This window comes from Kogia breviceps, chromosome 12 (genome assembly GCF_026419965.1).
Source record: "Kogia breviceps isolate mKogBre1 chromosome 12, mKogBre1 haplotype 1, whole genome shotgun sequence".
Classification (NCBI taxonomy): Eukaryota; Metazoa; Chordata; class Mammalia; order Artiodactyla; family Physeteridae; genus Kogia; species Kogia breviceps.
Window position 1 is genome coordinate 94,143,211 of NC_081321.1, and position 23,682 is coordinate 94,166,892.

General features: G+C 57.8%; 1 protein-coding gene across 4 annotated transcripts; it reads right to left on the reverse strand.

Moving 5' to 3' along the window:
* Positions 1-538: 538 nt before the first annotated feature.
* Positions 539-21,066, reverse strand: PDGFB (platelet derived growth factor subunit B). 4 transcript variants are annotated; one of them, XM_067010231.1, is made up of 7 exons: positions 20,903-21,066; positions 12,051-12,147; positions 9,647-9,736; positions 7,726-7,931; positions 6,162-6,303; positions 2,552-2,702; positions 539-2,021 (listed from the first exon to the last, which is right to left on the reverse strand). In XM_067010231.1, exons 1-6 carry the CDS (start codon positions 20,963-20,965, stop codon positions 2,578-2,580), a joined length of 723 nt encoding a protein of 240 aa, XP_066866332.1. In that variant the 5' UTR covers positions 20,966-21,066; the 3' UTR covers positions 539-2,021; positions 2,552-2,577. The 4 variants fall into 4 exon arrangements, with proteins under 4 accessions (XP_066866332.1, XP_058938416.1, XP_058938413.1 ...); XM_059082433.2 differs by having other exon boundaries at positions 539-2,170; XM_059082430.2 differs by having other exon boundaries at positions 539-2,170; positions 2,552-2,705.
* Positions 21,067-23,682: the final 2,616 nt, after the last annotated feature.

A 23,682-nucleotide genomic window follows, 5' to 3' on the forward strand; every position in this document is an offset into this window, starting at 1 on the left:
CTTCTGTTTCAGATGGTATTCTGACCAGAGAGGGGCTATGACTTGCCCAAGGCCACACAGCTGGCTAAGGGCTGAGCCAAGATCAGACCCCAGCCCCAACTTTCAGCTGTGTTCCTTCTAAACCCCACTGCTCCTCCAGGACCTCCTCCAGCCTTCCCCACGCTGGGTATCCCCTCCCCACAGCCAGTCCCACCCCATGATGCCGAGGCTCTGTTTCCCTTGTGGAGACCCTCAGGCTGGAGAAACCCATCTCTTGTCACTGCCAGTGCCAAGCACAGGGACGTGGGGTCCAGGTATCAGGAGCTGCAAGCGGGACCAAGCCATACAGAGTGGGCTGTCTGGCTCTCACCGGCTCCCAGACAGAGGCCTCCCTCAGAGCAGCGGGCCGGCGTGTGCGCATGCATGTGTGAATGTGTGGGGGCGCGTGCGCGCGCGCATGAGTTTGCGCCTGAGTCTCCCAGAGCGAGAGGAACCCGTCGTAAGCTGTCGGCAAATCCTGCCAATGCGCAAAGGGTAATTGTCACATGCAGTGCCAACAGACAGATCTCCAGCGGATTCATTTGGTTTTGTTTTGTGGTTATTTTTTTTTTACAACTTTAAATACGGAATATAAATAAATTTTACATTTAAAAAATAAAAGGAAAGCCCCCAAAAATATAATCACCGACTTTACAAACTGAAGGAAGCAGATTTAGGAGATGGGGGGAGGAGGGAAAGTGCAGTAGAAGGTGGAAAGGGAGGTGGGAGCTCAGACCCCACCCCTAGGGGGCCCTGGGGATCTTTTCCCTTTTCTCCCCCACTCCCAGCCCAAGAGCTGGTTTCCTGGGAGGAGCCACCAGAGATGGAACTCAAAAAGATCTAAGAAGAGGGGTGTGTGCAGGGGTGGAGCAAGGGCTATCCCCTACCCTTGGAGACTTTCTCTTGGGTTTTTCACACCTGCCTAAAGGGGAGACTGCTTGAGCTGAGGACTTGGGGAAATGGAGGCCACAGGGACAAGTGCTGCTCCCCTGTCCCCCACTAAGGGCTCAGTCCTGTCTGACCGCTCCAAGTCGTGGGCTGGGTCAGAAGCACAGCCAGTCCACACAGAGCCTTTGTGTCAATTAGGAAAAGGATCCCTTTCCTCAAGACACTTTACCTCCATCTGCCAAAAAATTGTCATAATAAATATACAAATTGGTCACGTCTACGGTTGTGTGTCACCTGTGCTCCCTGCATGCAGTGCCCTTGTGCAGTGCACACCCGGTACAACCTTACATGGCAGTCTTGGCTGGGCTGGGATACGACAGGCAGGCCCTCTGCTGCCCTGGGCCCCGGTCTTCTGTCCTACAGAGCAGTGACTGGGGTTATCTGCGGCCTCAGGAAGGGGTCCAAGAGCCCCTTGGCGGAGCAGACTGAAGGGTCAGGACAGGAGGAGACACAGGGCGGAGGTAGAGAGATGAAACAGAGGAAAAAGTGAACAGGGGGAGTGGAAGGAGGCAGAGCATGCCCAGGTCACCATCTCCATCCACCTCCGGAGCAAACTTCATCTCTAACCCGTCGGAGAGGGCACTTGGCTGCCTGGTGCTCTGGCCACACCTGCCTGGAGGAGTCCGCATCTTCAGAGAATTCAAACGTATAAAATGAAAAGAAGCCACTGTGAGCAGAGCTAACCAAGGGCGGATGACCGGGCCTGGGCATCGCAGGAGGGGGTTTTCTCCAGTCTATGCTCTCCAACACGGTCTCAGCCACAGGAGTACGAGTGCCCTGGCCTGCCTGGGGGTGCTCCCGTCAGAGCTGGCTGCGGGTCCAGGGAGCAGGCAGGCCACGCTGAGAGGTCCTCAGGCCCACGCGCAGGGTTTCAGGCCAGTCCACAGCGCTGGGGAAGGAAGCTCCTTTCCCCCACCAGCGACCCCATCAGTCTCTCTTGCACTTTCATCCCATTTTCTCCAGGTCAGGAGAGGAAGACAGCGATGGAGTCCAGGTCCTTCATTTCCTTCTTGAGCTTCTGGGCAAGACGCTGGAGGCCACTGAGGGGAGACCCACTGGTGGAAGGGTGGACGGACACGTGGAGGGGCGGGGGAAGCACCATTGGCCGTCCGAATCAGGCATCGAGACAGACGGACGAGGGGAACAATATTATCACTCCAAGGACCCCATGGGGGCAATACAGCAAATACCATATTAAATAACCCTGTAGGCCAAGCAGAGGGACATGGGGGTCAGAAACAGCCTAGGGCTCTATCTCACTCTTACAGGCAACCAGGGGCAGGGAGCTGGGGTCAACCAGCTGCCCCTGATTTCCAGCAGGGCTCAGGGCTGGAAGATTTGACGTTTAGACCTCCCATTCTCTTAGGGCATACTGAGACACAGCTGGGCAGGGGTCCCTAAAGCCCCTCACCCAACCTGTGCCGTGGAAAAACTCCATTTGATAACTGGAAGAGGGGATCAAGGCTTAGAGCCTGGATTTTGTACGGGAAAATGCCTCTCCCCCCACCCCTTCCTCAGCCAAAGCCACAGGCCAGGGAGAAGGAACACAGGGCGCTGGGCCTCAGTTTCCCCGCCGGGCCCTCACCTGCCCGCACTCTCCTGCAGATGCCCCTAGGCTCCGAGGGTCTCCTTCAGCGCCTTCTTGTCATGCGTGTGCTTGAACTTCCGGTGCTTCCCCTTGGGGGGCCGGCGGACTCGCACCGTCCGAATGGTCACCCGAGTTTGGGGCGTCCTGGCTGCTTGAGAGAAAGAAAGGTCTGGTTAGCAGGTGGATGAACACTGGCGGGGATCTGGGGGTGTCTATCCCCTTGACTAAGGCCCGCCACAGACCTCCCCATATCCTCTGGGCTGAGAGGAGGGGTGGGAGGGGAGTCTAGATTTGAACCCAGCCAGACCTCCTGGGTTCAAACCCCAACTCCACCGCTCACCAGCTGTACCTTAGGGACAATTACTGAACCATTCTGTGCCTCTGCTTCCCCATCTGTGAAATGGGGATAACAAACCGCCCACCTCATAGGGCTGGTGGAAGGAATAGCTGACAATATGCTGGCAAACACGGAGGGGAGCAGATAAACTACGGCCTCAAGTTCTTTGTCATTACCCCAGTGATATGACCCTGATTTCCACGCCCCTTGTACCTGGACTGGACTTGGATCTGTTGACCAATTTAAGGAGGCAGACTGGTGCTGGTCGGTTCCAGGCATGAGCCTTAAGAAGGCCTGGCAGCTCCCACCTTTGCACTTTGGAGAACCCTGTGCTGTCACATAAGAAGTCTGGTTCGCCTGCTGGGGTTGCCACATGTGGGAGCCACGTGGGGAGGAGAGGCCCTGGACTACAGGGAGAGGGAGAGAGGCCCAGCTCTCCTAGTGCAGCCTCCAGATAACTGACTGCAACTGCAAGAGATGCCACCAGGACCACCCAGCTGAGTGCGCTCAACCCACAGACGGGAGAGAGCATAGAAAATGACTATTGTCTTAAGCCACTAGGTTTAGAGAAGTGATCAGTGAATAGCAGCTGCTCTTATTCACTTGTTTCTTTTTTCCTTCCTTTGACCCCCTACTGAGGTTTCCTCCCACCAACCTCAGCCTCTTCCGGTCATGGGATGGGGGAGCCACTAGGCTTCGGGCATAACCACACCCCTCCACCACTGACCTGGGCCTTTCCCTCCGTTGTACCTGTCGTCTGCCTGGCCCTAGCCACTCCGAGAGCCGGACCACCTGGGTCCAAACTGGGCTCTCCCAGGTGTTAGCTGTATGCTTTGGGGCAAGTCACATACACTCTCTGTGCCTCAGTTCCCACATCTTTAAAACTGAGAACAGCAGCCCTGGCCCCCTAGGTTTAGGAGATAATACATGGAAATCGCCAGCTAGCATGCACCTGTCAAAGTTCTAAGCTTATTTATCCTCACAGCAGGTATAGGTTTGTACAGTTGACAGATGAGGAAACTGAGGCAGAAAGTCTGGGCCTTGAATGCAGGGATCTGCCCCTGGAATCCATGCTTTCAACCACTGGGCTGTAAATCACAGTGCCTGCCAGTCTTGGTCAAGATTAGCACTTATGTCTCCCTTCCTCCTGGGCTCCTAGGTAGACACCCTAGCAACGAAGGTTTTCTCTGCCAAGCTCAAGACCTGCCTCTTCCTGGGAGCCCTCAGAGTTCTCCCCAGCCCACCCAGCTACTTTGGGGCCAATGCCTGACTTCCCACCTCACAGACACAGGCTCCCATGAGGCAGCTACCTCACGGCTGCAAGTAGGAAATTTAGGGACTCAGTGGGGTCCCAGGTCCCCCTTGAGGGAGGCTGCCCGACAGGCCCATTGAAGGGCCAGAGACGGCCATCAGCAGGACGCTGGGCTGGGAAAAGCCGGAGCAAGATCAAGGTCATCACTCAGCTCATAAGTGACAGGGCAGAGATTTGAGCCCAGGAGGTCTGACACTGACTATCACACGTGCCACAGCACCAGCGGCCACAGGAACTGTCTGTCACCCAGGGCCAAAATGCTGAAACTAAAATGGCAAGACCTACATATCAAGTGGTCGAACGTGCCTCCTAAGAAACTGGTTCAGAAAATCACGTGAAACAAAGGCAGGGAAAAGAACCCCATTCTAAACATAAAGAAGAATATAATTTTTCCTGAACAGCAGTCATTCTCCATATTAACTCCACAAATAATTTACAGCGTGTCAGTTTGAAGCTGTCAAATTCTCAGCCTTCCTAGGTCATCCGTCACTCAGCTCTTAGAACAGGAGGAAGAGGCTGAGATGGCCCTGTCTTCAGGAGGCTTGTTAGTAAGAAATGACAGTGAGATTGTCCTGTCCCCTAACCATAGAAAGTTATTGAAAATCCACACAGTCAGTTGCATGATTTTTTTATGCTCATCCAATCCTATTAACTTAATGAGTCTCATTTGATCCTTACTTTTCTCCTCGAGGGAGAAAAGGCAGCAGATACAGTCAAAAGAACCCAAAACTAGATGTTCCAAGACCTGGGTTCCAGGCTCAACTTTGCCGCTGTGCTACCTTCATGAAGTCCCTTAACCTCTCTGTGCTCCAGCAGCCCCATTAGTAACACTGAAAGACTGACTTGTAAGATCATCTCTAGCTCTAAAACTTTTAAATCCTTAAAAAAAAAAAGACGAGGCAAGTTAAGAGCCAGTGACAGCTGTCAGGGTGAGGGAAGAGCTAAGAACAGAACTTCAGGATACCTGAATTCTAGCCATGCCCCTACCTGCAACTGTCTGTGTGACCCTGGGCAAGACCTCAGCTTATCTGGGCCTCAGGCACCTCCTCCATGAAATGTAGAGGAGGCAACTGGACCATTTTTTCAGTCCCTTTCAACTCTTTAAGTCAAACTTGCCCCTGAAGTTGTGAATTCGTGAAATCTAAGGACAGGAACAGAACTCCAGTTCCAACTTATCCGTGTGTTTGAACCCTATCTGTCACATCCCTGCTACATTGTGGCCCAGTCTTTACTTGCATACCTCCAGGAACACAGAACTCACCACCTCACAAGGCAGACAATTCCATCTTGGACCCCTGACTGGTCACCAGCTTTCGCATATATGTAGTTAAAATCTCTCTCCGGTGATTCTCCCCCCCCAACTGGTCCTAACTCCCTCATCAAGGCTACAAGGAATTAGTTTGATTTCTCCTCCCCAGGACAAGTCGTCAAATATCTGGTTACGACATATGCCTTAGGGTGTTCTCTCATTCAGGCCATGGTTCCTCCCACCATTTCACGCACTCACAAAACAAAGTAGGGGGCTACGGTAGCAAGACTGGGATGGGGGCCGCTCTGGATGGGGCGGCCAGCAGACTTCTCGGAGGAGGTGACTTCTGACCTTAGGACCTAGGCTTGTGAAGAGCCAGGAGGAGTGAATTTCAGCCAGAGTGACATGTACAAAGAAAGGCCATGAGGCAGAAACTTATTTGGCCACTCAAACAGGCCAGCCTGGCTGGGGTGGCGTAATTGAGGGGGACTGGGTGGCAACGAGGCCAGAGGGGCCAACCGGGGGGCTACATCCTCACATAACGCCTCCCAGGCAGGGGAGGAATCTGGACTGTTATCAGCGACATGGAAAGCTTCAGGTGAACTTAAGCAGGGGCACGCCAGATCCAATTCCCCCAGCGTGCCCCCGAGCAGCTGCCACAGAAGAAGGGGGCTGAGCAATGAGAGGCAGACCCTGGTTGGGCGGTTACCTCGCTGCTCCTGGGGACTCCCGGGACTTCGGGTCACGGGTCGCGCCACCACCGTCTCACACTTGCACGCCAGGTGGTCCTCCAAGGTCACCGTGGCCTTCTTAAAGGTTGGCTTCTTCCGTACAATCTCAATCTTTCTTACCTGGAAGGCAGAACCACCAAAGCGCCTCCGTAAGACCACCCAGGCAGGGGCCGAGAGAGCTGCCTGCACGCTCTACCCCCCAGCATCCCCTGCGGTGATCTTTCCTCGAAAGCCTGGATTGCAGCAGGGTAGAGGCTTTGGCCCAAACAATGGCAGGACCTTGCCCTCTGCTCTTCTCGTAGCTTTTCCATCAAAACAAGCCCTCCTGACCTGGTCTCCGGCAGCCCCCCTCAGATCCCCCAGAGAGGGAGAAAGGCATTTCCCGGTTAAGCGTGGGGCCTGTGGTGTCCTCATTCCCTGAGCGCCAGCCAAGGTCAGGGGCTGCGGCAGAGGCGGGGAGATGGTTGTCTGGAAGGAAGTGGGGGGAGGCTTTATCCAGGAGGGAGGCGGGAAGGGGGAGGTCAGCTGTCAGGTGTCCATCCACAGAGCTGGCAGCGTTGGGGACAGGAGATACCATGACAGTGGGCGCCGGGGTAGAAAGTGACATTGGTAATCTTGGGCCCAAGGCCCAGGCCTGGGATGGAAGGCCGGCACGAGGCAAGGCCACGGCTGACCATAGGGGAGGGGTGTGTGATGAGGCAGGCAGGGCACTCGGCAAGCGTAGGTAGGGAGCTCCAAGCCGGTCCTGAGCCCTGGAGAAGCGTGCCCACCGCCCAGCAGCAGCTCGGCCCAGCCTGAGCTGGTGTGTGGGCGAAGCTGCCCCCAGGGGTGCAGAAACCTTTCCACATAAGTCAGAAGACAGCTGAGACGTCTCCGGCCCGGCCCTGCCCCGTGTGAGACCAGGAGCTCCCCAGGACGGCCTCTACTCTAAAATTTCCCTTGAGTCAGAGTGTACACCCAATCTTTCCAGAAAGGGGACGGGATTCCGCATTCTGGCTCTCTGCCAGGGGCTGCCCCAGCTCTTGCAGGGTCTGTTGCCTGCGCGGGGGGGGGGGGGGGGGGGTCTCTCTGCCCTCCTTGCTAAAGACACGACCTGTCAAAGGGAGATGGGCGGGTGTTAAAGATGCTGGGGCAACTAGCTGAGCCTCTCTCTGTGTGGATTGAAGAAAACTGAGAGCCCTGAATAGGGGAGATCTTTGAGGGAAGTTGAACAGCTGCCCAGAACGTTCTGAGTGCCCAATATGTACGTGGACCTGTCTGTTCCAGGGACATTTGGGGATGTGATCCCTGTAAAGGAGGAGGCAGCATCCTTTACACACGGCCCCACCCCGGGGGCCTGTCTGTGGCTCATGGTCACCGCAGCCTGGATGGCCTCAGCGGACCCATGGGCGGCCTCTGCACACCTGTCAGGAGGGAGCTTCTCGAGATCGGCCCTCTCTGGACGGAGCCCCGGAGCCCGCCAGGAAGGCCTCTGGATGCCCCCTGGAAGCCTGGTCAGCGAGTCCCGCGCCCCCTACCCTGGGCTGGCCGAGGCCTGGGTACCTGAACGGGCCGCAGCTGCACCTGCGTGGGGCGGCACCGCACATTGCGGTTGTTGCAGCAGCCGGAGCAGCGCTGCACCTCCACGCAGGGCGGCCACACCAGGAAGTTGGCGTTGGTGCGGTCTATGAGGCGCCGCGAGATCTCGAACACCTCGGTGCGTGTCTTGCACTCGGCGATCATGGCTGGCTCAGCGACTGTCGGGGAACCTGGAGGGGGCGGGGACCTCCATCAGGGTGGTGGGCCTGTCCAGAAGCCCCACCAACCGCAAAGCTCAGCACGGAGCCCCTCTGGGGCTGCTCGCCCTCCGAAACGCTGGCCTGTCCCATCTCCTTCAACCCCAGCATGGAGGGTTACCAGCCACGGGACTTGGGCAGGCTGCTGACACGCTTGAGGCCTCAGTTTCCCCACGTGCAAAGTGGGGATGATCAGGGACTTCCCTGGTGGCACAGTGGTTGAGAGTCCGCCTGCCGACGCAGGGGACACGGGTTTGAGCCCCGGTCCGGGAAGATCCCACGGGTCGCAGAGCAACATGCCGTGCGCCACAACTGCTGAAGCCCGAGAGCCTAGAGCCCGTGCTCTGCCTCAAGAGAAGCCACCGCAATGAGAAGTCTGTGCACCGCAACAAAGACCCAATGCCGCCCCATAAATAAATAAAAATGGGGATGATGAGATCTACACCCCAAAACCACTGTAAGGATCAAGTGAGATCATTCCGAGAGCGCTGGGGTGGGGTACACGTCAGTTTCCTCCCGCCAGCCCTCAACCATTTTATTCGATGATTTCGCACACTTATGAGTTTGCCCGGCATGTGGCCCTTACTTGTGTATTATCTTGTAGCCACTCTCACATTGCTGTTTACACTGTAATCTATTCTTATGTTTTTGCTTCTTTCAAGCCTCAGTCTCCTCACCTATGAAATGGGAAAATAACAGTTCCTCTACTGTACTTGCCGATCAAAGAAGTAAGTGAAACTTGGCCTACAGCAGGCTTACAGTCAATGCTGGGGCAACTGTCATCTGTCATTATTCACATATAGAGGAACTGAGGCTCGGAGAGCTAAATTAGCTGCCCAAATTCACAGAGCAAAGAGTGAAACTCGGGCCACCTGACTCTTATGTGGCGGGGGCCCCCAGCCACGGTCTACAGAATTTTGGGGACTGCAGGTGGGCAGAGAGGAGGAGGGGCTTGGAGGAGGGGCACCGCCTCCCTAAGAAAGCTTCTGGGGGACCCAGTGACCTGCACCCTCCTTTGCTTCAAGCCTGCTGTCATAGGCACAGCGCTTCGCCCTAGAGGAGACATGCAGCCCTTCGGCGGCACGGGGTTCAAGCAAGAAGAGCCGCTTAGGATCCCAGCCCCACCACTTGCTAGCTGTGTGACCTCAGCTGCTTTTTTTACCCTCTCTGGGCCCCAGTTTTCAACTCTATAAAATGGGGTTAATAATCTCTACCTCTAAGGTTGAACTGATGAACCAATGAGGTTTTTTTTTTTTTTTTTTTTTTTTTGGTGCTAGGCAGGCCTCTCACTGTTGTGGCCTCTCCCGTTGCGAAGCACAGGCTCCGGACGCGCAGGCTCAGCGGCCACGGCTCACGGGCCCAGCCGCACCACGGCATGTGGGATCCTCCCGGACCGGGGCACGAACCCGTGTCCCCTGCATCGGCAGGCGGACTCTCAACCACTGCGCCACCAGGGAAGCCCCACCAATGAGGTTTTAACGAGCTATATTCAGAAAACAGTGTGTGTTGGGGGAGGGGAGGATGATGACTTAGCCCCTCGATAGAGGGTATTTAAGGGTGGCTGTGCTCTTTCAGCTTCCACCCGGTCCTAGGTGTCAGGACGAAGGAGCAGACCCTCCGGCCTCGGGCTGGCTGCATCCCCAATTCTTCCCTGGCTCAGAGGCCACCGTTCTCACCCTCAGTCTTACCTAGGCTCCTCCTCCCGCGGGATAAGCTGTCCAGCTCGCCTCCAGAATGGGACCTGGTCAAATTCAGGTCCAACTCAGCCCCGTCTTCATCTGTAAGGGGAGGTCAGACACACGCTGAAAACTGTTGGCTGGCTCGACCACGGCTCTGGGGCCTCTGATGTGGGTTCCAGGGCAGGCGGGAGGACTGCTTCCCTCCCCATCCCCCCGCTGGCACGCCACTCCAGAAAACAGTCTCCCCTTCTGGCTCCCTGTAAACCCGAGGGTCCTAGCTCTGAGGAGGGGCCCCTCCAGACAAACCCCAGCGTGGCCAGGGTGCTCAGAGGGTGGTGGGGCCCTGACTGCATCGCCAAGAGATCATCAGCTCCACTCCGGGCCCTTCAACCACATATTTGGACAGAACCCATGTCAATGGAGTTAAAAATAACCCATCCCCTTTGCTACTGTAAGAGAACCCTCCTTGGCCTCCAGGGCAGGGTGAGGACCCAGAACTCCGAAGGCCAGTTTCCAGTGCCCCTCCACCCAGCGTTCCCATAGGAAGTGCTGAATGGAGAAATTCCCAGAATCCCCAGGGGGGACCGGCATGCCCCGGACACAGCCCCTCTGGAGCCCCGGACAATGGCCCAGTTGGGCGGGGAAGAGGGAGGGAAGGAGAGGGACGGGGGTGGAGGCTGAAGGCAGAGCCAGGGGTGAAGGGCCAGGCCTGGTGGGGCGGGGTGGTGGGTGTTGGGGTAGCCCTTGCCCTGCCCCCTCTTCGGCCCTAGTCTCTCTCCAGCCCCCAGTCTTTCACCGTGTTCCTCCCTCTCCCCCTAACCTTTTGCCACACTTCTACCCTAAGTTGTCCATTTATTCCTAAAGTCACAAGCCACAGATCCCTTCTCTATCCTGGGTGGCCCTCATCTCAGCATCACTGGCAGAGGGCAGCCGGAAGCAGCTGCGGGAAGTGAGGGTTGCAGAAGACTTGGAGCTCCTCACCGAAGCGTGGGCAGCCCCTTCCATCTCTTGATGGCTGAAGCGCCAGCAAATACACTACGGGGGTTGAGGACCAGCTCCTGCTTCCTCCACGCAGCACCTCACGCTCCCACGGTCTCCCCAGCCCACGAGCCCACTGGCCCTGCCCATGGCAAAGCTCCCGCTCATCCGTGCAGGCTCCCGGTGGGTCCTGTTTGGAGGAGCCTGTGCTATAACTGGTGCCTTTCCATCTAGCCTACTGTTCCTGCGCCAGCACGTCTGTCCGTCCTTCTCACTCCCTTCCTTTCTCTCTGCCATCTCTGGAATGTCCCTGGTGGGGAGGAGATGGGGAAAAGATGTGCTTTGTGGAAAGGTTAAGTTGATTAGGAAAAAATAGCCACACGGTTGCCTTGAAACAGGCCCGCTATTGAAGACCTCATCTCGGAGCTACCGACTCCCGCCCGGGGTACACAGGGGCTGCCCAAGGGTGAGGGCCAAGGGCCTTGGGAAGAAACAGCAGAGAAGCTAAATTTGGAAGTTGCCCTATTGTGTTGACCAGGGCTGGCCAGTCGGGCATGGGGTGGGAGGTGTGGGAGACGTGGGGCGGGGGGCCTGGTGAACAATAGGTGGGCCCAGCTGGGGCCCCCTCCCGCCTGCCTCGCCAGCCCCCAGCACAGGCGGGTTTGAAAGGGCCCGGGAATGCTTTTGAGAGGGAGCCAGGGGCCCAACGGGGAGAGGAAACAAAGGCAGGAAATGCTGTCCCCCGTAGATAGCAGTCTGGGCAAGGATTACAAAGTGACAAAGAGACAAAACCCCCAGAGGGAAGGGGAGCTGGGGGTGCAGGGGGGCTGCCGACCAGGGCTCCAGGGAACAGGCCAGAGGTTAGAATAGAATGGAATTTGCTCTGAAGGCAGCGTTTATAAATACATTCCCGACCCAGCCCGCCAGCCCCGCCACGTGTGTGCCACCAAGCACGTGCCCATGCACCGAGCGCGCTCTTGGGCAAGGGCAGGGCTGCCCACTAGTATGGGCCAGGTGCCCCCCGGAGACCTTGGAGGCTGGGCCCTCGGCCAGAGGAGCAGGGAGAGGGCCCCACTGGCACCACCACCACCCCCCGGCTGAGTCCACACCCGGATGCACATTTGGCAGGTGCCCTGGGTACCTTCTCCCTGCCCCCTCCTCTCGGCACCCCGCCCTCTGCACCCCGCCAGAGCCACATGTGGGAGCTTCTCCCGCCACACCCCACATCCCAGGTAGCAACCCGTCTGCCTACTCAGCCCTGCCCGGGACAGGTGTGGCCGAGCCCTGTGGGGCTGCCACAGGCCTCTGGGTCTCTGGATGCCAAGGGAGTGGGGATGCCCTTGCCAGATGCCCTGCCCCCTTGGCAGCGGGGATGCCCGCCCGGCTCCCCAGGACTCAGCGGAGGGCCGGAGCAGGGGACGAGGGTTCAATTCACCTCCGGAGTCTCCGTGCAGCAGGCGCTGGAGGTCATCGAAGGAACGAATGGAGTGGTCACTCAGCATCTCGTAGAGCTCCTCGGGAATGGGGTCCCCCTGCCAGGCAGACACAGGGGGGCCAAGTGAGCTGGGAGAAAGGGCTTTCCCAGCCGTGGCCCTCTTCCCCGCAACACACACACACACACTCCCTCCTATGGCAAGTTCCCATAGGGCCCCTTGGCCACGGACAAATGGGCAGCCAGGCCGGGGGCAGGCAGGGTCGGGGGGAGATTCCAGGCCTGACAACCAGGAGCACAAAGGCCCGGGAGCAGCACCTGCGGAAGCTCTAAGATGCAGCTCAGATCTGCATCCCTCACCCCCAAACAGAACCTCAGCCTGCTTTAAGTTAGATTTGATCGTATGTATCTGTCTCCGCATCACACTACAGGTTCTGGAGGCTCCAACAGTCTGATTTCTCTCCGCTTCCCCTCCACGCCTGACAGCTAAAGGCAGCCAGCATTTGTCATGGGAATATCGAATTATCCCCATTTGACAGAGGTAAAAACAGAGGCTCAAATAGGCGATATCCTTTGTCGGACTCCTACAGCCGATTATCAGCAGAACCTGCATTCAAATCCAAGTCTTTCTGATGGCAGAGCCTGTACCCCCAGCCTCCTGGGTACACAAGGTGTTTAATAGATGCTTGAAGAGTTGGACGGTCTCAGGAGGCCACATGTACTAGCGTTATCTGTTTAGTCTCTCACTCAAAAGAGGAGGGAAGGGAATCCTCAGATACAGCGGGGAAACCTGAAAGCTCACCGGTGCCACATGCCCAACCAAACCCTATTTTTAGACCCCCTCTGGCCTGTTGCCCAAAACACTTGAAACTTAATAAGCACTTTAACAGGCCCCATTTGGAGCCGGGCTTCCTCCAGGGAAATCACAGGTCCTACAATAACATGAGAGCAACCCTAATAGGAATGTCACGGCCCCGTCCCCCATGGTCAAGGGCAGGGAGACCTGAGGGGCTGATGCCAAAGGTCTTGAAAAAGAGGTGAGGGCCTCTTTCTTGTGCCTCGGGGCAAAGAAAATGCTCAACGCTTGCACGTGCACACACAAACACACAGGAGGGCTCCGCCTTGTGGGAGGAGCCCTGGGGAGGGTTTCAGCAGACCTGACTTACTACTGCCTGACCTTGGGTTACGCAAGTCTGTGCCTCAGTTTCCCTGGATTTAGAAGGGAGGCGCCCCCGCTCGAGCTGGTGCACTGAACACTCCAAAGACTGGAGTGCTGAGAGGCTTCCCACAGGCTGCCTCGAGGAAGGAACGCCGCCCTCTCCCTGCTTCGTGGCCAGTCCCGGGGGTGCTCCCCGAACGGTCTTTTAGGAGCCTGGTGACTGATTAGGTTCTAGCTTCCCCCAAAGCTCCGCCTCCTCATCACTTCTCAACACCTCCTCCAGGGGTCCCACCACACGCGGGCCTGGCCACTGGAGTCAGCCCTGGAGCCAGAGGGCCAGGGTGGCGTGTGGCCTTGTCCGCTCTTAAAGCAAATTCCTTGAGAGCTCTGAGCTGAGTTTCTTCATTCGCATGTGGAGCTTATAAGCCTGCCTGGTGCCTAGGGCGGTCGGGAGGTATGAGGGAGAGAGGGGTGGGGATCTAGCAGTAAGCTTGGCTGGGAGCTGGGGTCCTCGACGGCACAGCCGGGAAACCAGGGGATGTGTGTGTGAGATGGGGAGGGATGTCAACTCAGCTGCCCCCTCACTTTCCTCCCCCACCTCCACGTGGCCTGCCTCCTCCAACCCAGAGAGACCACGCCTTTGGTGGTCTCCAAATGTGGACACAGGACCCAACCCACGGAACGGAAAGCAGCTGGCCGGTCTCCAGTGAAGCCCAAGGCAGGCCACTGCCCCTGAGGGTTTTGTCTGCCCCAGATCTGGTCGTCCAAAGAGCAGGATTTTACCTCTACCGCTACTAACCTCCCCGTGAACTCAGGTTGGCCACCGCCCCTCTCTGATCCTGGCTCTCAGTTGCAAATTGAGGGGGGTTGAAGACATCTGATTCAATTCTAATGCTGCCTGGGGGTCGCGGTAGAAGCAGCAGAGGAAAGCCCAGGGCGGGGTCCCCGGCCAGGTCTCCCAGGCTGCTTGTGGAGTAATGATTCAATTAACCCCCCAGGAGAGGGGCCCAAAGGCCCAGGACCAAATGGCACATAGCACTCGTGCCAAGACCTCCTTGCCCCCTGGAGAGCTGGCTAAAGGCGGAGTAGGGAGACTCCCAAACGGGCCTACCTAGCAGATGCCCCAGACCCAGCCTATGATGCAAAGGAGACGCCGTCTCATGGAAACAAACCCACAACCTCCCAGGCTGAGTGGGGAAGAGGCCAGGATAGAGACAGGAGAGGTGGGAGAAGCATACAGTAGGTGCTCGATAAATACTGGTAAAATGCATGAGGGACTCTCCCCTTGTCTCTGGAGTTGTCTCCTGTATGATTCTCCCCCTCTTCCACCAGGAGGACCACCCCCGAGCACACTGCCTCCTAAAGAGTCCACTTTCTTCTAAGCAGAGATGCCATGCCTGCAAGTGCTTTCAGTAATTTGGCCACTGGATGCCCAGAACACCCTGAGAGCCCCTGGATTTGACACGAATACCACAGCTAACGTCTGTGAAGTGCTCACTGCAGGCCAGGCACCGAGTTAAATGCTGTACCAACTACCAGCCCCACGAGGCTCGTGCTTTTTGTATTCCCGTCTTCCAGATGAGGAAGCTGAGGCTTAGAAAAATTCAGTAAACAGCTACAGGTCTACACGACTCGTAAGTAGCAGAGTGGACGCCTCTCTCGCAGCACCATGGAGCTGCCGGGGCATTAACCTCAGCTCCTGTCAGCTCCCCACCCTGCAGGGCTCATGAGCAGCAGTTCTCAGTCAGGGTGGGCCCTGGGGAGCTGGCCCAGGTCAGGGTGGGTGGGCCCCCGGGGGACACTGGTCCTGTCTGGAGGCATTTTTGGTGGTTACAAATAGAGGAATCTACTGGCATCTAGTAGGTGGAGGCGAGTGAGCCCGCTAAACCGTCCTTCTATGCACAGGACAGCCTCCACAATAAAGGATTCTCTGGTCCCAAACATCCACAGTGAAGAGACGGAAAAGCTCTGTAGTAGACAAAGCAAGGGCTTCAGCTGCCAGGGAAACCTGGGTCCTCGGAGTCAGGCTTTTAACAACCTAAACCCTCAGCTTCTCTTTTTTGTTTAAGTCGAACTTTTTATTGAAGTGTAACATACACACATTAAAGTACAGAGGTCATAAGTATACAGCTTAATTAATTTTCACAAAGTAAACACATACCTTGAGAAATAAACAGACCATCCCAGCACCTGAGGTGCTCTCCTTGCATCTCCTTTTAAGGGTGACCACTGTCCCATTTTCCATTACTGGTAGGTTTGTCTGATTCTGAACTATGTTCTCTTTGGTAATGGGCTTCTTTGTTCAACATTATATTTGTGAGACTTACCCAGGTTGCTGTATTTAGTAGTGGTTCATTCACTTACATTCTATTAAATAGGTATTCCACAATTTATTTATACGTTTTACTCGATATATTTTTGGGTTGTCTCCATTTTGAGGCTCTTATCAATAGGGCTGTTATTAAAATTCTTATATTTCTATTTGGGTGCATATTACTCTAATTAAAATTAAATAACGGGCGATGGTTGCATAACGCTGAATTCTGAATTGCCAGCTTCTGCAAAGAAGCCAGTTGGGATTTTGATAGAGATTGAGTTGAATGTGTAGATCAATTTGAAGATTAATGCCATCCTAACAGTATTTACTATTCTAACGCATGAACATGGGTGTCATTCTTTTTATTTAGATATTTTAACATTTCTTTCAACAATGCTTTGTACTTTTCAATGTATAAATCTTACGCTCCTTTTGTTAATTTTATGACTAAATATATTATTCTTAGGGTGCTGTTATAAATGGAATTGCTTTCTTTTTTTTTTTTTTTTAACATCTTTATTGGAGTAGAATAGCACAGGGAGATCTGCTCATTGCTTTGTGACCACCTAGAGGGGTGGGATAGGGAGGGTGGGAGGGAGGTGCAAGAGGGAGGGGATATGGTGATATATGTATGCATATGGCTGATTCACTTTGTTATACAGCAGAAACGAACACAACCTCCGCTTCTTTCTCTTTTAAATGGGGCTAATAATACCTCGGCGGCGTTATTGGGAGGCGGAATCTCACCTAGCAGAGCAGCCAGCAAAAGATGGGTAGTTAATGAGCCCTGCTGTGATCCCCATGCATTCCTTCAGTGTGGCTCCTTGAGGGCAGCAGCGAGCAGCACGCATGCGCGGGGCCTGCAGTGCAGGACATTTTTGAAGATGATAGTGGGTAGGTGGAGAGTATGAGGCTTTGCATCATCCCCTGTGCCGGGCCACAGGAAATGACACCTGAGCCCCACACTGGCACTTGCCTGGGGCCGTGTGGGCTGGTGGGTGGGTCCCTTCCGGGGCTGGGGGTGGCCGAGAGGTGGGCAAATTCAGCCTGTGGTCAGCTCCAGGATGCAATGCCCTGGGAGAGACTCACATGGGCACCTGCTGGGGGTCAGAGGTTATTCGAGGTGTGGGAGGGTGAGCAGCCCGGGTTTCCTGGGCACAGGTTCTAGAAGCCTCCTTAGGGTGGGCAGCTCCCCCTCGGAGACAGGAAAGGAGGCCTGGCACCCTGATGAAGCTGCCCCAGATCTCAGGCCTGGGGTTCCTGGCAGGGCGAGGGCGTGGCAAGAAGGCAGCTGGGGCACGGCCAGCTGTGGGAGCCAAGGCAAACAGCCTCCTCCCCACCCCACCCCTAACGCCAGCTGCGGAAGGTAGGAAGGGCACAAGCTAGCTGAGGCCAGGTGAATTACCTGCTCCAGCCAGGCTGGCAGATTAGAGGGGCTTGGACCCCACCCTCTGCCTGGGCCCCAGCTGTACACACAGCTATACACTCCCCGGCCTGCCTGCCGTTCAGCTGAGGGAGACAACACAGGCTTGGCTCAAGCCAGCAGGGGCGTTGTCAGTGTCTGGCAGACGAGAAGGCCTCAGAGCGCCCGCCTGCCTGGGAGTCGCAGGCCTGATTTAGAGTCAATGCCAAAGCCAAGCCCTCTAAAGAAGCCTTCTCTGGGCAGACCACGGAAGCCATTTAGAACTAGCCTTTCCCACCTAGCATTTCGCTGCCTTATTGCTCCTGGGACCCCCCCCCGCCGTCCCCACTGCCCCTTTGGGCTCCCACGTCTCCCTCCAGCAGAAAAACTGTCAGACCAGGAAGAGAGAGGCCAGGGCAGCCGCTACAATCCTGGCAGCGCATCGCAATCACTGACCCCAGCCAGCCCTGGTCCCAACGCCCAGCACCGAGTGGGACCCAGGAATCTGCATTTTCAAAAGGCCAGTTAATTCTGCTGCTCTTGGGGAACTCTGAGCTGATCCAACCTTCTCATTTTTTTTTTTAAGGTGGTAGAAACTGAGGCCCAGCTCCAGATACCCAGAACCTTTGCAATCTAATTTTCCTTCTGTTTCTTTCTCTCTATCCAGTCTAATCTTGGCAGTCCAAGTACCAAGACATGGAAAAGAAAGAAGTGCTTGTCTCTCAAGATGGAGATGGGGGAGGGAGCGATGCAGGGGGACTCAAGTGAAGATGCCTCGGGCGGCCCTGCCCTGCGGGAGGACTGAATGAGGCCGCGTTTATAAAGCACTTAGCAAGCCCTAGACACATGTCTGGTCCTTCCCTCCCCGCCCCCCGCAAGGATTCACTGTCCTTTCCAAAAATATTTACAGATTATCCACCATGGGCCAGGCACCGTTCTAAGCAGGAGAGACAGTGGTGACCAGGACAAAAGCTCTCTAGTGGAGTTTATACTCCGGTGAGGAGAAACATATAATAAACAACTAAATAAATCAGAAAATGAAAACAGTTGTGCTAGAAGGGCATTTCAGTGCGGGGGGGGGGGTGGCGGGTGAGGGCAGACTCTGAAAGGGACTTATGAGGCCCATGGCAAGCACCTCTTTTACATTCCTGCTGAATCAATCTCTCTCTCTCTCACAGACACACACACTGTTCGTAGGTCTTGCACCAGAGCCTCCAAATTCTGTTTGATCCTAACCTGCAGCAAGTCAGTCTCCCACTACCTAAGGCCATTAGCAAACCAGAAAGAAGCTGGGTGATTGAAGGTCTGCGGGCCCCTTCACTTCTCGGGAGAAGGGTGCAGAGGCCAGAGACATCACGTGACAAGGAGAGTCACCCTCCCGGAAGCCAGCTCAGCTGATGGAGATGGAACCTTATGGTCCTCAGCCGACCCTCAGCCAGGCCCCACCGCAGAGCTCGCCATCCCTCCTTCCCAGCTGCTGAGGCCTCCACCTGAAGCTCAGTACAAGCGTGCCAAGGACACGACCAACCCCGAGGCGACCTCCACCAGCAAGCCCTCCTGGACTGGCTCCCATGTCAATAGGTTTTCCCTTTAGATCTCCTCCCTCAGAGACTCCTGAGGCTTACTCAGGCTCTGCAGGAAATTGCTTCGTAAACTGCGAAGCACTACACAACTGTGGATTCCTGAAGGCCATGATGCTGTGATTCAAGTGAGGAGAAAGGCACCAGCTTCCATGCCATAGCCTCCCCACCAAACACACATAGCCCTGGAGCTCTGGAAAAGGAGGAGGAGGTGCTGGATGAAGCTGGAAATGGAAAGGGCAGGCCTGGGAAGCCCTTCTCCAGCTGTCACCCAGCCTCTCCAGAGCCTGCGGGGATCCCCAAAGAGGATAGAACAGTCAGGGGTGGGAAACCCCCTCAACCATTCAGGGTCCTCCAGTCTTGGAGGTTCAATGAAGGGCTTATTTGAAGGGAGAAACGCTCTGGACATCACAGCGCCCCCCATTTTCGGCCACATGAGTATGGTTTTAAAAAACAATCACAGAAGGATAATGCTTGAGGGGCTTAGAGCTGACCTGACCGGGCAAAATCCAGTGGGTGCTGTGGAGCCGGGACCTGACGGGAGGGTCCCTGTTTCCATTCCCACATAGTACCCAGGAAGGAAACGGGGTCGCTGCAGAGATAACTAGGTTCCAAGGCCCACGGTGGGCTCACCTGTTGCGCGCGGGCGGCACCTGGTGTTTGGGGGTATAGGGGCCGTGCGTGCCTCTGTGCGTGCGTAGGTGTGCGCGCACGTGTGCTCAGGCTGCGTGTTCGGGGGCCGTGCGTACGTGTGTATGCGGTGCGCGCGCGTGTGCCCCGCGTGTGCACGGGCGTGGCGGCGGCGGGCGCGCGACCCGGCCGCGGTAGTGCGTGCCCGTCGCTCTGCGCACCCGCCCGCCCGCCGGAGCGCAGCATCGCCTCCGGCCAAGAGTGTGCATGCGTGGGGTGAGTGAGCGAGTCGGGGGGCCGGGTGGGGTGGGCTGCGGAGAGCCGCGGCGAGGACGCCGCCGTTCCCAGGACGCCCTGGCACCGGGCCCAGCCCCCAGACCCCGCGGCGAGGCAAAGCGGCAGCTGGGGCCGGCCGGCGCCCCCCCTTCGCAACAGCTGGACGCGGCCCGGGGGGCTGCGGGAGCGGAGAGGAGGGGGCGTCGGGAGGGGCCTGTAGGCTGCCGGGCTGAGCCCCGCGTCCTCCCTCCCGGGTGCTGGCCGCGGGGGGTGGCCGCGGAAGGGCGGGGCCCCAGGGCGGGCGGCCGGCGGCCCTCGAGGAGCCCCGAGAACAAAAGGAGACGGCGACGGCTCCTCCGTGGTCAAAACAACCTGCGCTGGCGGCGGCCCAAGGCCCGGCCGCGGCCTCGGAGCTCTTCACCTTAACCCCTTCGCCGCCGCCTCCTCCTTCCTGCGCCTCGTAGGAGGCCGAGAGGGGCCGGCCCTCCCCGGGAGCGGGCGAGGTGCGGGCTCCCTGCCGCGGCCGAGCAGAGGCGGGACGGGACCCAGGCACGCCGCACTCCCCGCTGCCCTCTTCTCCCCGGCACCTCGCGCCTCCTCCCTGCCCCGCCCCCTTTCCCACCTGGATTCCGGGTAGACTTGCCAACTCACTGCTACGTGAGGCTGGGAGGGGTGCGGGGGACTCAATACAATCTGATAGCTCCCGCAGACGTTTTTACACCCCAGCTCTGCTAGGCTTTTACAGGCGGCGCGCTCCGCTCCCTGCGAGCGGGGGAGAGAGGTGCGTTCTCTCGCAGGGTGCGGGCGCAGGTATGGCGCGACCTCAGGCACACACCGCCCTGGTGGCTGGATTCCCTAAGACCCCCACTCCTCCCCTAATCCCAAGTGCCCCAAACCTCTCTCGGCACCCACTGCGCCCAAGACACCGGCTGCTCGTGCACCGCACTCTGGGGCCGGGCAAGACCTGCACGGGCCCCGAGGGCACCCAGCTCGGCCGGGAGCTGGAGCCAGGGTGGGACGGAAACCCCCGCCGAAGACTGGCGTGGCTGCCACCACCGGTGCGCGAGCTCGCTCCTCCCGTGCAAGCCGGGTCCTGGACAGGACCTAAGCTGTAGCCGAAGTGGGCTCGGGAGGACGCGCTGCCTGCTGCCTCGGCACCACCCCAGCCCTCTCCCTTGGGCTAGAAGGGGGCTTATTCTCGGGTTCCTGAGGGGTGGGAGACAGGACCACACACACCTTCCCCTGACGCCCCAAAGCTCGGAGATCTGAGATCGCCCCTGGGAAAGAAAGGCACCGCTGCCCCCTCCTCTTAGAGCCGGGCACGTCCCCGGACCTCGCGTCCCAGCCCTCGGAGGTCACCTAGCGCCCGGCGCCAGACCCAGGGGCTGCACGGGTCCAAAGTTCACTGCAGCGAAAGGAGGGGGCGATCAGGGGGTAGGGGTCGGGGGTAATGAATGAAGCGAAGCAGCCCCAGCCGCCGTCGCAACTCACCTCGGCGCTGACCAGACGCAGGTAGCAGCAGAGAGACAGGAAGAGCGCCCAGCAGCGATTCATGCCGACTCCGGGCCCGGCCCCGCGGGGCCCCGGACGCGTGGACCGAGCGCGCCGCCCCCGCGGCCAGGGTGGGGGGCGGGGGCTGGGGAGGGAGGTGGGCTCTGCTCGGGTCTGCGGCGATCAGGCGCTCAGGCCGCTGCAGCCGCCGCCGCGGCTCACCCGCATGGCCCCCGGGCACCGCCGCCCCCAGCCCGGGCTCCGTCGTTGGGGGGTTGGGGAGGACCTGGGCGCCGGACCAGAGTCCGAGGCCGCTACCTGGGCGGATCCCGAGCCCGAGCGAGCATCCACGGCCGGGGGGCTGCGTCGCGAACCAGCCGAGGCGTCTAGCCGTGTGGGGGCGCCCAGGGGACTCCAACCTCAACGAGGAAAAAGAACACGGCAGTCGATGGTTCGTCTTCGCTCGCCGGCTAAAGGCGTTTTCCTCTGCCCGTCGGCTTAGGTTTTTTGCAACATTTTCTGGAAAGGCCCCCGAAGTCGGAAAGCGCAGAGCTGGGCACCTCAAAGCCGAAGTCTCCCCCAAAAAACTTTTTCCAAAGTTGGCTTTGCAGCGGCGGCTCGAGTACCCGGGCAGGGAGAGGTGCAAACTCCCGCCCGGGCCGGGGGGGGGGGCCGGAGCGTGTGCGCCCTGGCGCGGGGCCCGGGCGGCGGGCACGGCTGCTCCGCGCGCGCGTCGTGCCCGCTGCGCGCTGGACCGGGCCCGGCAGACAGGTGGACGCGGCGCGAGTCGGTCGGTCCGTCTGCCCGCCCGCTCGCCGCTCTGGGCGTCCTCTGCGGGCTGCGAGTTGCGGCTGCTCCGGCTTTCTCTTTGCAACGAGGCTGGAGGGTGGGCTTTTTTCCCCCTTTTTGCGCGTGTGTGTCTGTGTGTGCGCGCAAAATATCCCTATCTCGGGAATGAAAGAAGGGCGCTGGCGGCCAGAGGGGAGCCCTCAGGGAGGCAGCGGGGGAGGCTGCGGGCGCACGGGGAGGCAGGCGGGCTGCTCCCAGCGGCAGGAGGAGAAGTTGCCACCCTTTCAGCTGTTCCGGCCTTTATAAAGGAGAAGGGAGAGTGCGAGAGGTGGGTGGAGACAGCCTTTCCTCTTCTGGCCGAGAGTCAGTACCGGGAGGGGGGAAGGGGGGCGGGAGCTCAGGGAGGGCCTGAGGCGAGGATGGGGTGCCTAGGGGTTTCCAAAAGCCCAGCAGCCCCTCCGCCCAGGAATATGGTCCCCGGGAAGGGAGAACTAGGAGCAACCAAACGCTGGGCCCCTCGGCACAGTGTCTGTGGCCTGGTTTCTAGCCCACGTGGCTGGGGGGCAGGGGTGTCTCCAAGGCCGCTGGCTTGCAGAAGTGCAAGGCCGCACCTCCAGGACCAGACGTTTGCACACCGTAGCACAGGTGCTAGCATGGTGGTGAAGGGCTCAGGCTCTGCAGATCCTGCCCTGGTGCTGAGTAGCTGGGTCACCTTGGGCAAGTCACTTCCTTTCTGTGCTCCTCCGTCTCGCCTCAAAGTGGGATAGGGTTATCGTGAGGACTTAATGGCAGAAAGGGCAAAAAGCATCCAGCCCCCCAAAAGCCACAAGGTGATCACACAAACCCTGCAGCGAGTACCATTCAGCAGAAAGCTGGGTGCACGTCTCCTCCTCCTAGCTGGTTGCCTGGCACACAACAGGCGTTGCTGGCATTGGTTGAATTTGAATTTGTTGAACTGCAGAGTCACACAAACCTCCACAACCCTGCAGCATCCTTGCAGGGCCGCCATCATGAGCCTCCAGTCACCCTGGTGTTTACTACCTCTCTCAGTCCACAGGTTGGAGACCCAGGACCCCCCACCCATGCCAGCATTCACACAGTTAACGCCTTCCACCCGCCAGTTCCGGGAGCTGCTGTGTCCCTTCCTTCAGCAGTCATACGCTGACAGTCACAGAGTCACACGCTCGCACGCTGAGCCCAGCACCCACCACGAGACCCACTCGCCGCATGGCCCAGCCCCTGGCTTTAGGACACCTTTATCTGGTCCCGTTGTGCTGTCTGTGTCATCTGCCCTTTGTACCCAAACATCCCTACGGGGCAGCGGCAGCCTGCTCCTCACATGTGCACACACCCTTAGTCACTGAGACAGGCGCACTCACCGTCTCTTCATGATTTGTCTTCTTGGGCCTGAGCAGGGGCAGCAGGGAGGGAGGATGTCCCAGCAGGGCCTCTCTACAAACAGCCACACGCACCCGCCCTCTGCCCGTTGCTGCCTAGGCAGCATGGCACAGTGGCCAAGAGGCAGGCCAGGGGCAGGTCACCTTGGTTCAAATATGCAATGGCCACTTGCTGGCCAAGTGTCTCTGGGAAGTTTAACTTCTCAGTCCCTCGATTTCCTTCCCTATACACTGGAGAGACAAGTAAATTAGAGGGAGGGAGGGACTTCCAAGAGGCAAGGGAAATTTTTAGGGGTGGTGGGAATGTTTACCATCTTCGCCGGTGATGATGAGTTCACGAGTATTCACACATATCTAGACTGATAAGTGCTTTATTGTAGCTCAATACAGTTGTAGAAAGATTTTTATCTACTTCATAGAGTGGTCTGGCGGCTCGGACAAAGTAATCCATGTGGAAGCACAGAGCAGGAGGCCTGGCACACGGGGGTACGTCATTCGTTCGACAAGGCTTTGGCGTGTTCCCTCAGACACCGTAACAGACACTGTTCCAGGCACTGGGGAGACCGCATGATGCTGATACTGCCCTGGAGGAGC

Bases quoted from the DNA above. Each gene is read 5' to 3' on its own strand.
- PDGFB (XM_059082430.2), bottom strand. From the start codon at position 20,965: ATGAATCGCTGCTGGGCGCTCTTCCTGTCTCTCTGCTGCTACCTGCGT. The intron at 12,148-20,902 runs GTGAGTTGCGAC...TCTGCCTGGCAG, and splicing joins TGCGTCTGGTCAGCGCCGAG to GGGGACCCCATTCCCGAGGA. The intron at 2,706-6,161 runs GTAACCGCCCAA...CTTTCTCTCAAG, and splicing joins GAGTCCCCAGGAGCAGCGAG to CAGCCAGGACGCCCCAAACT.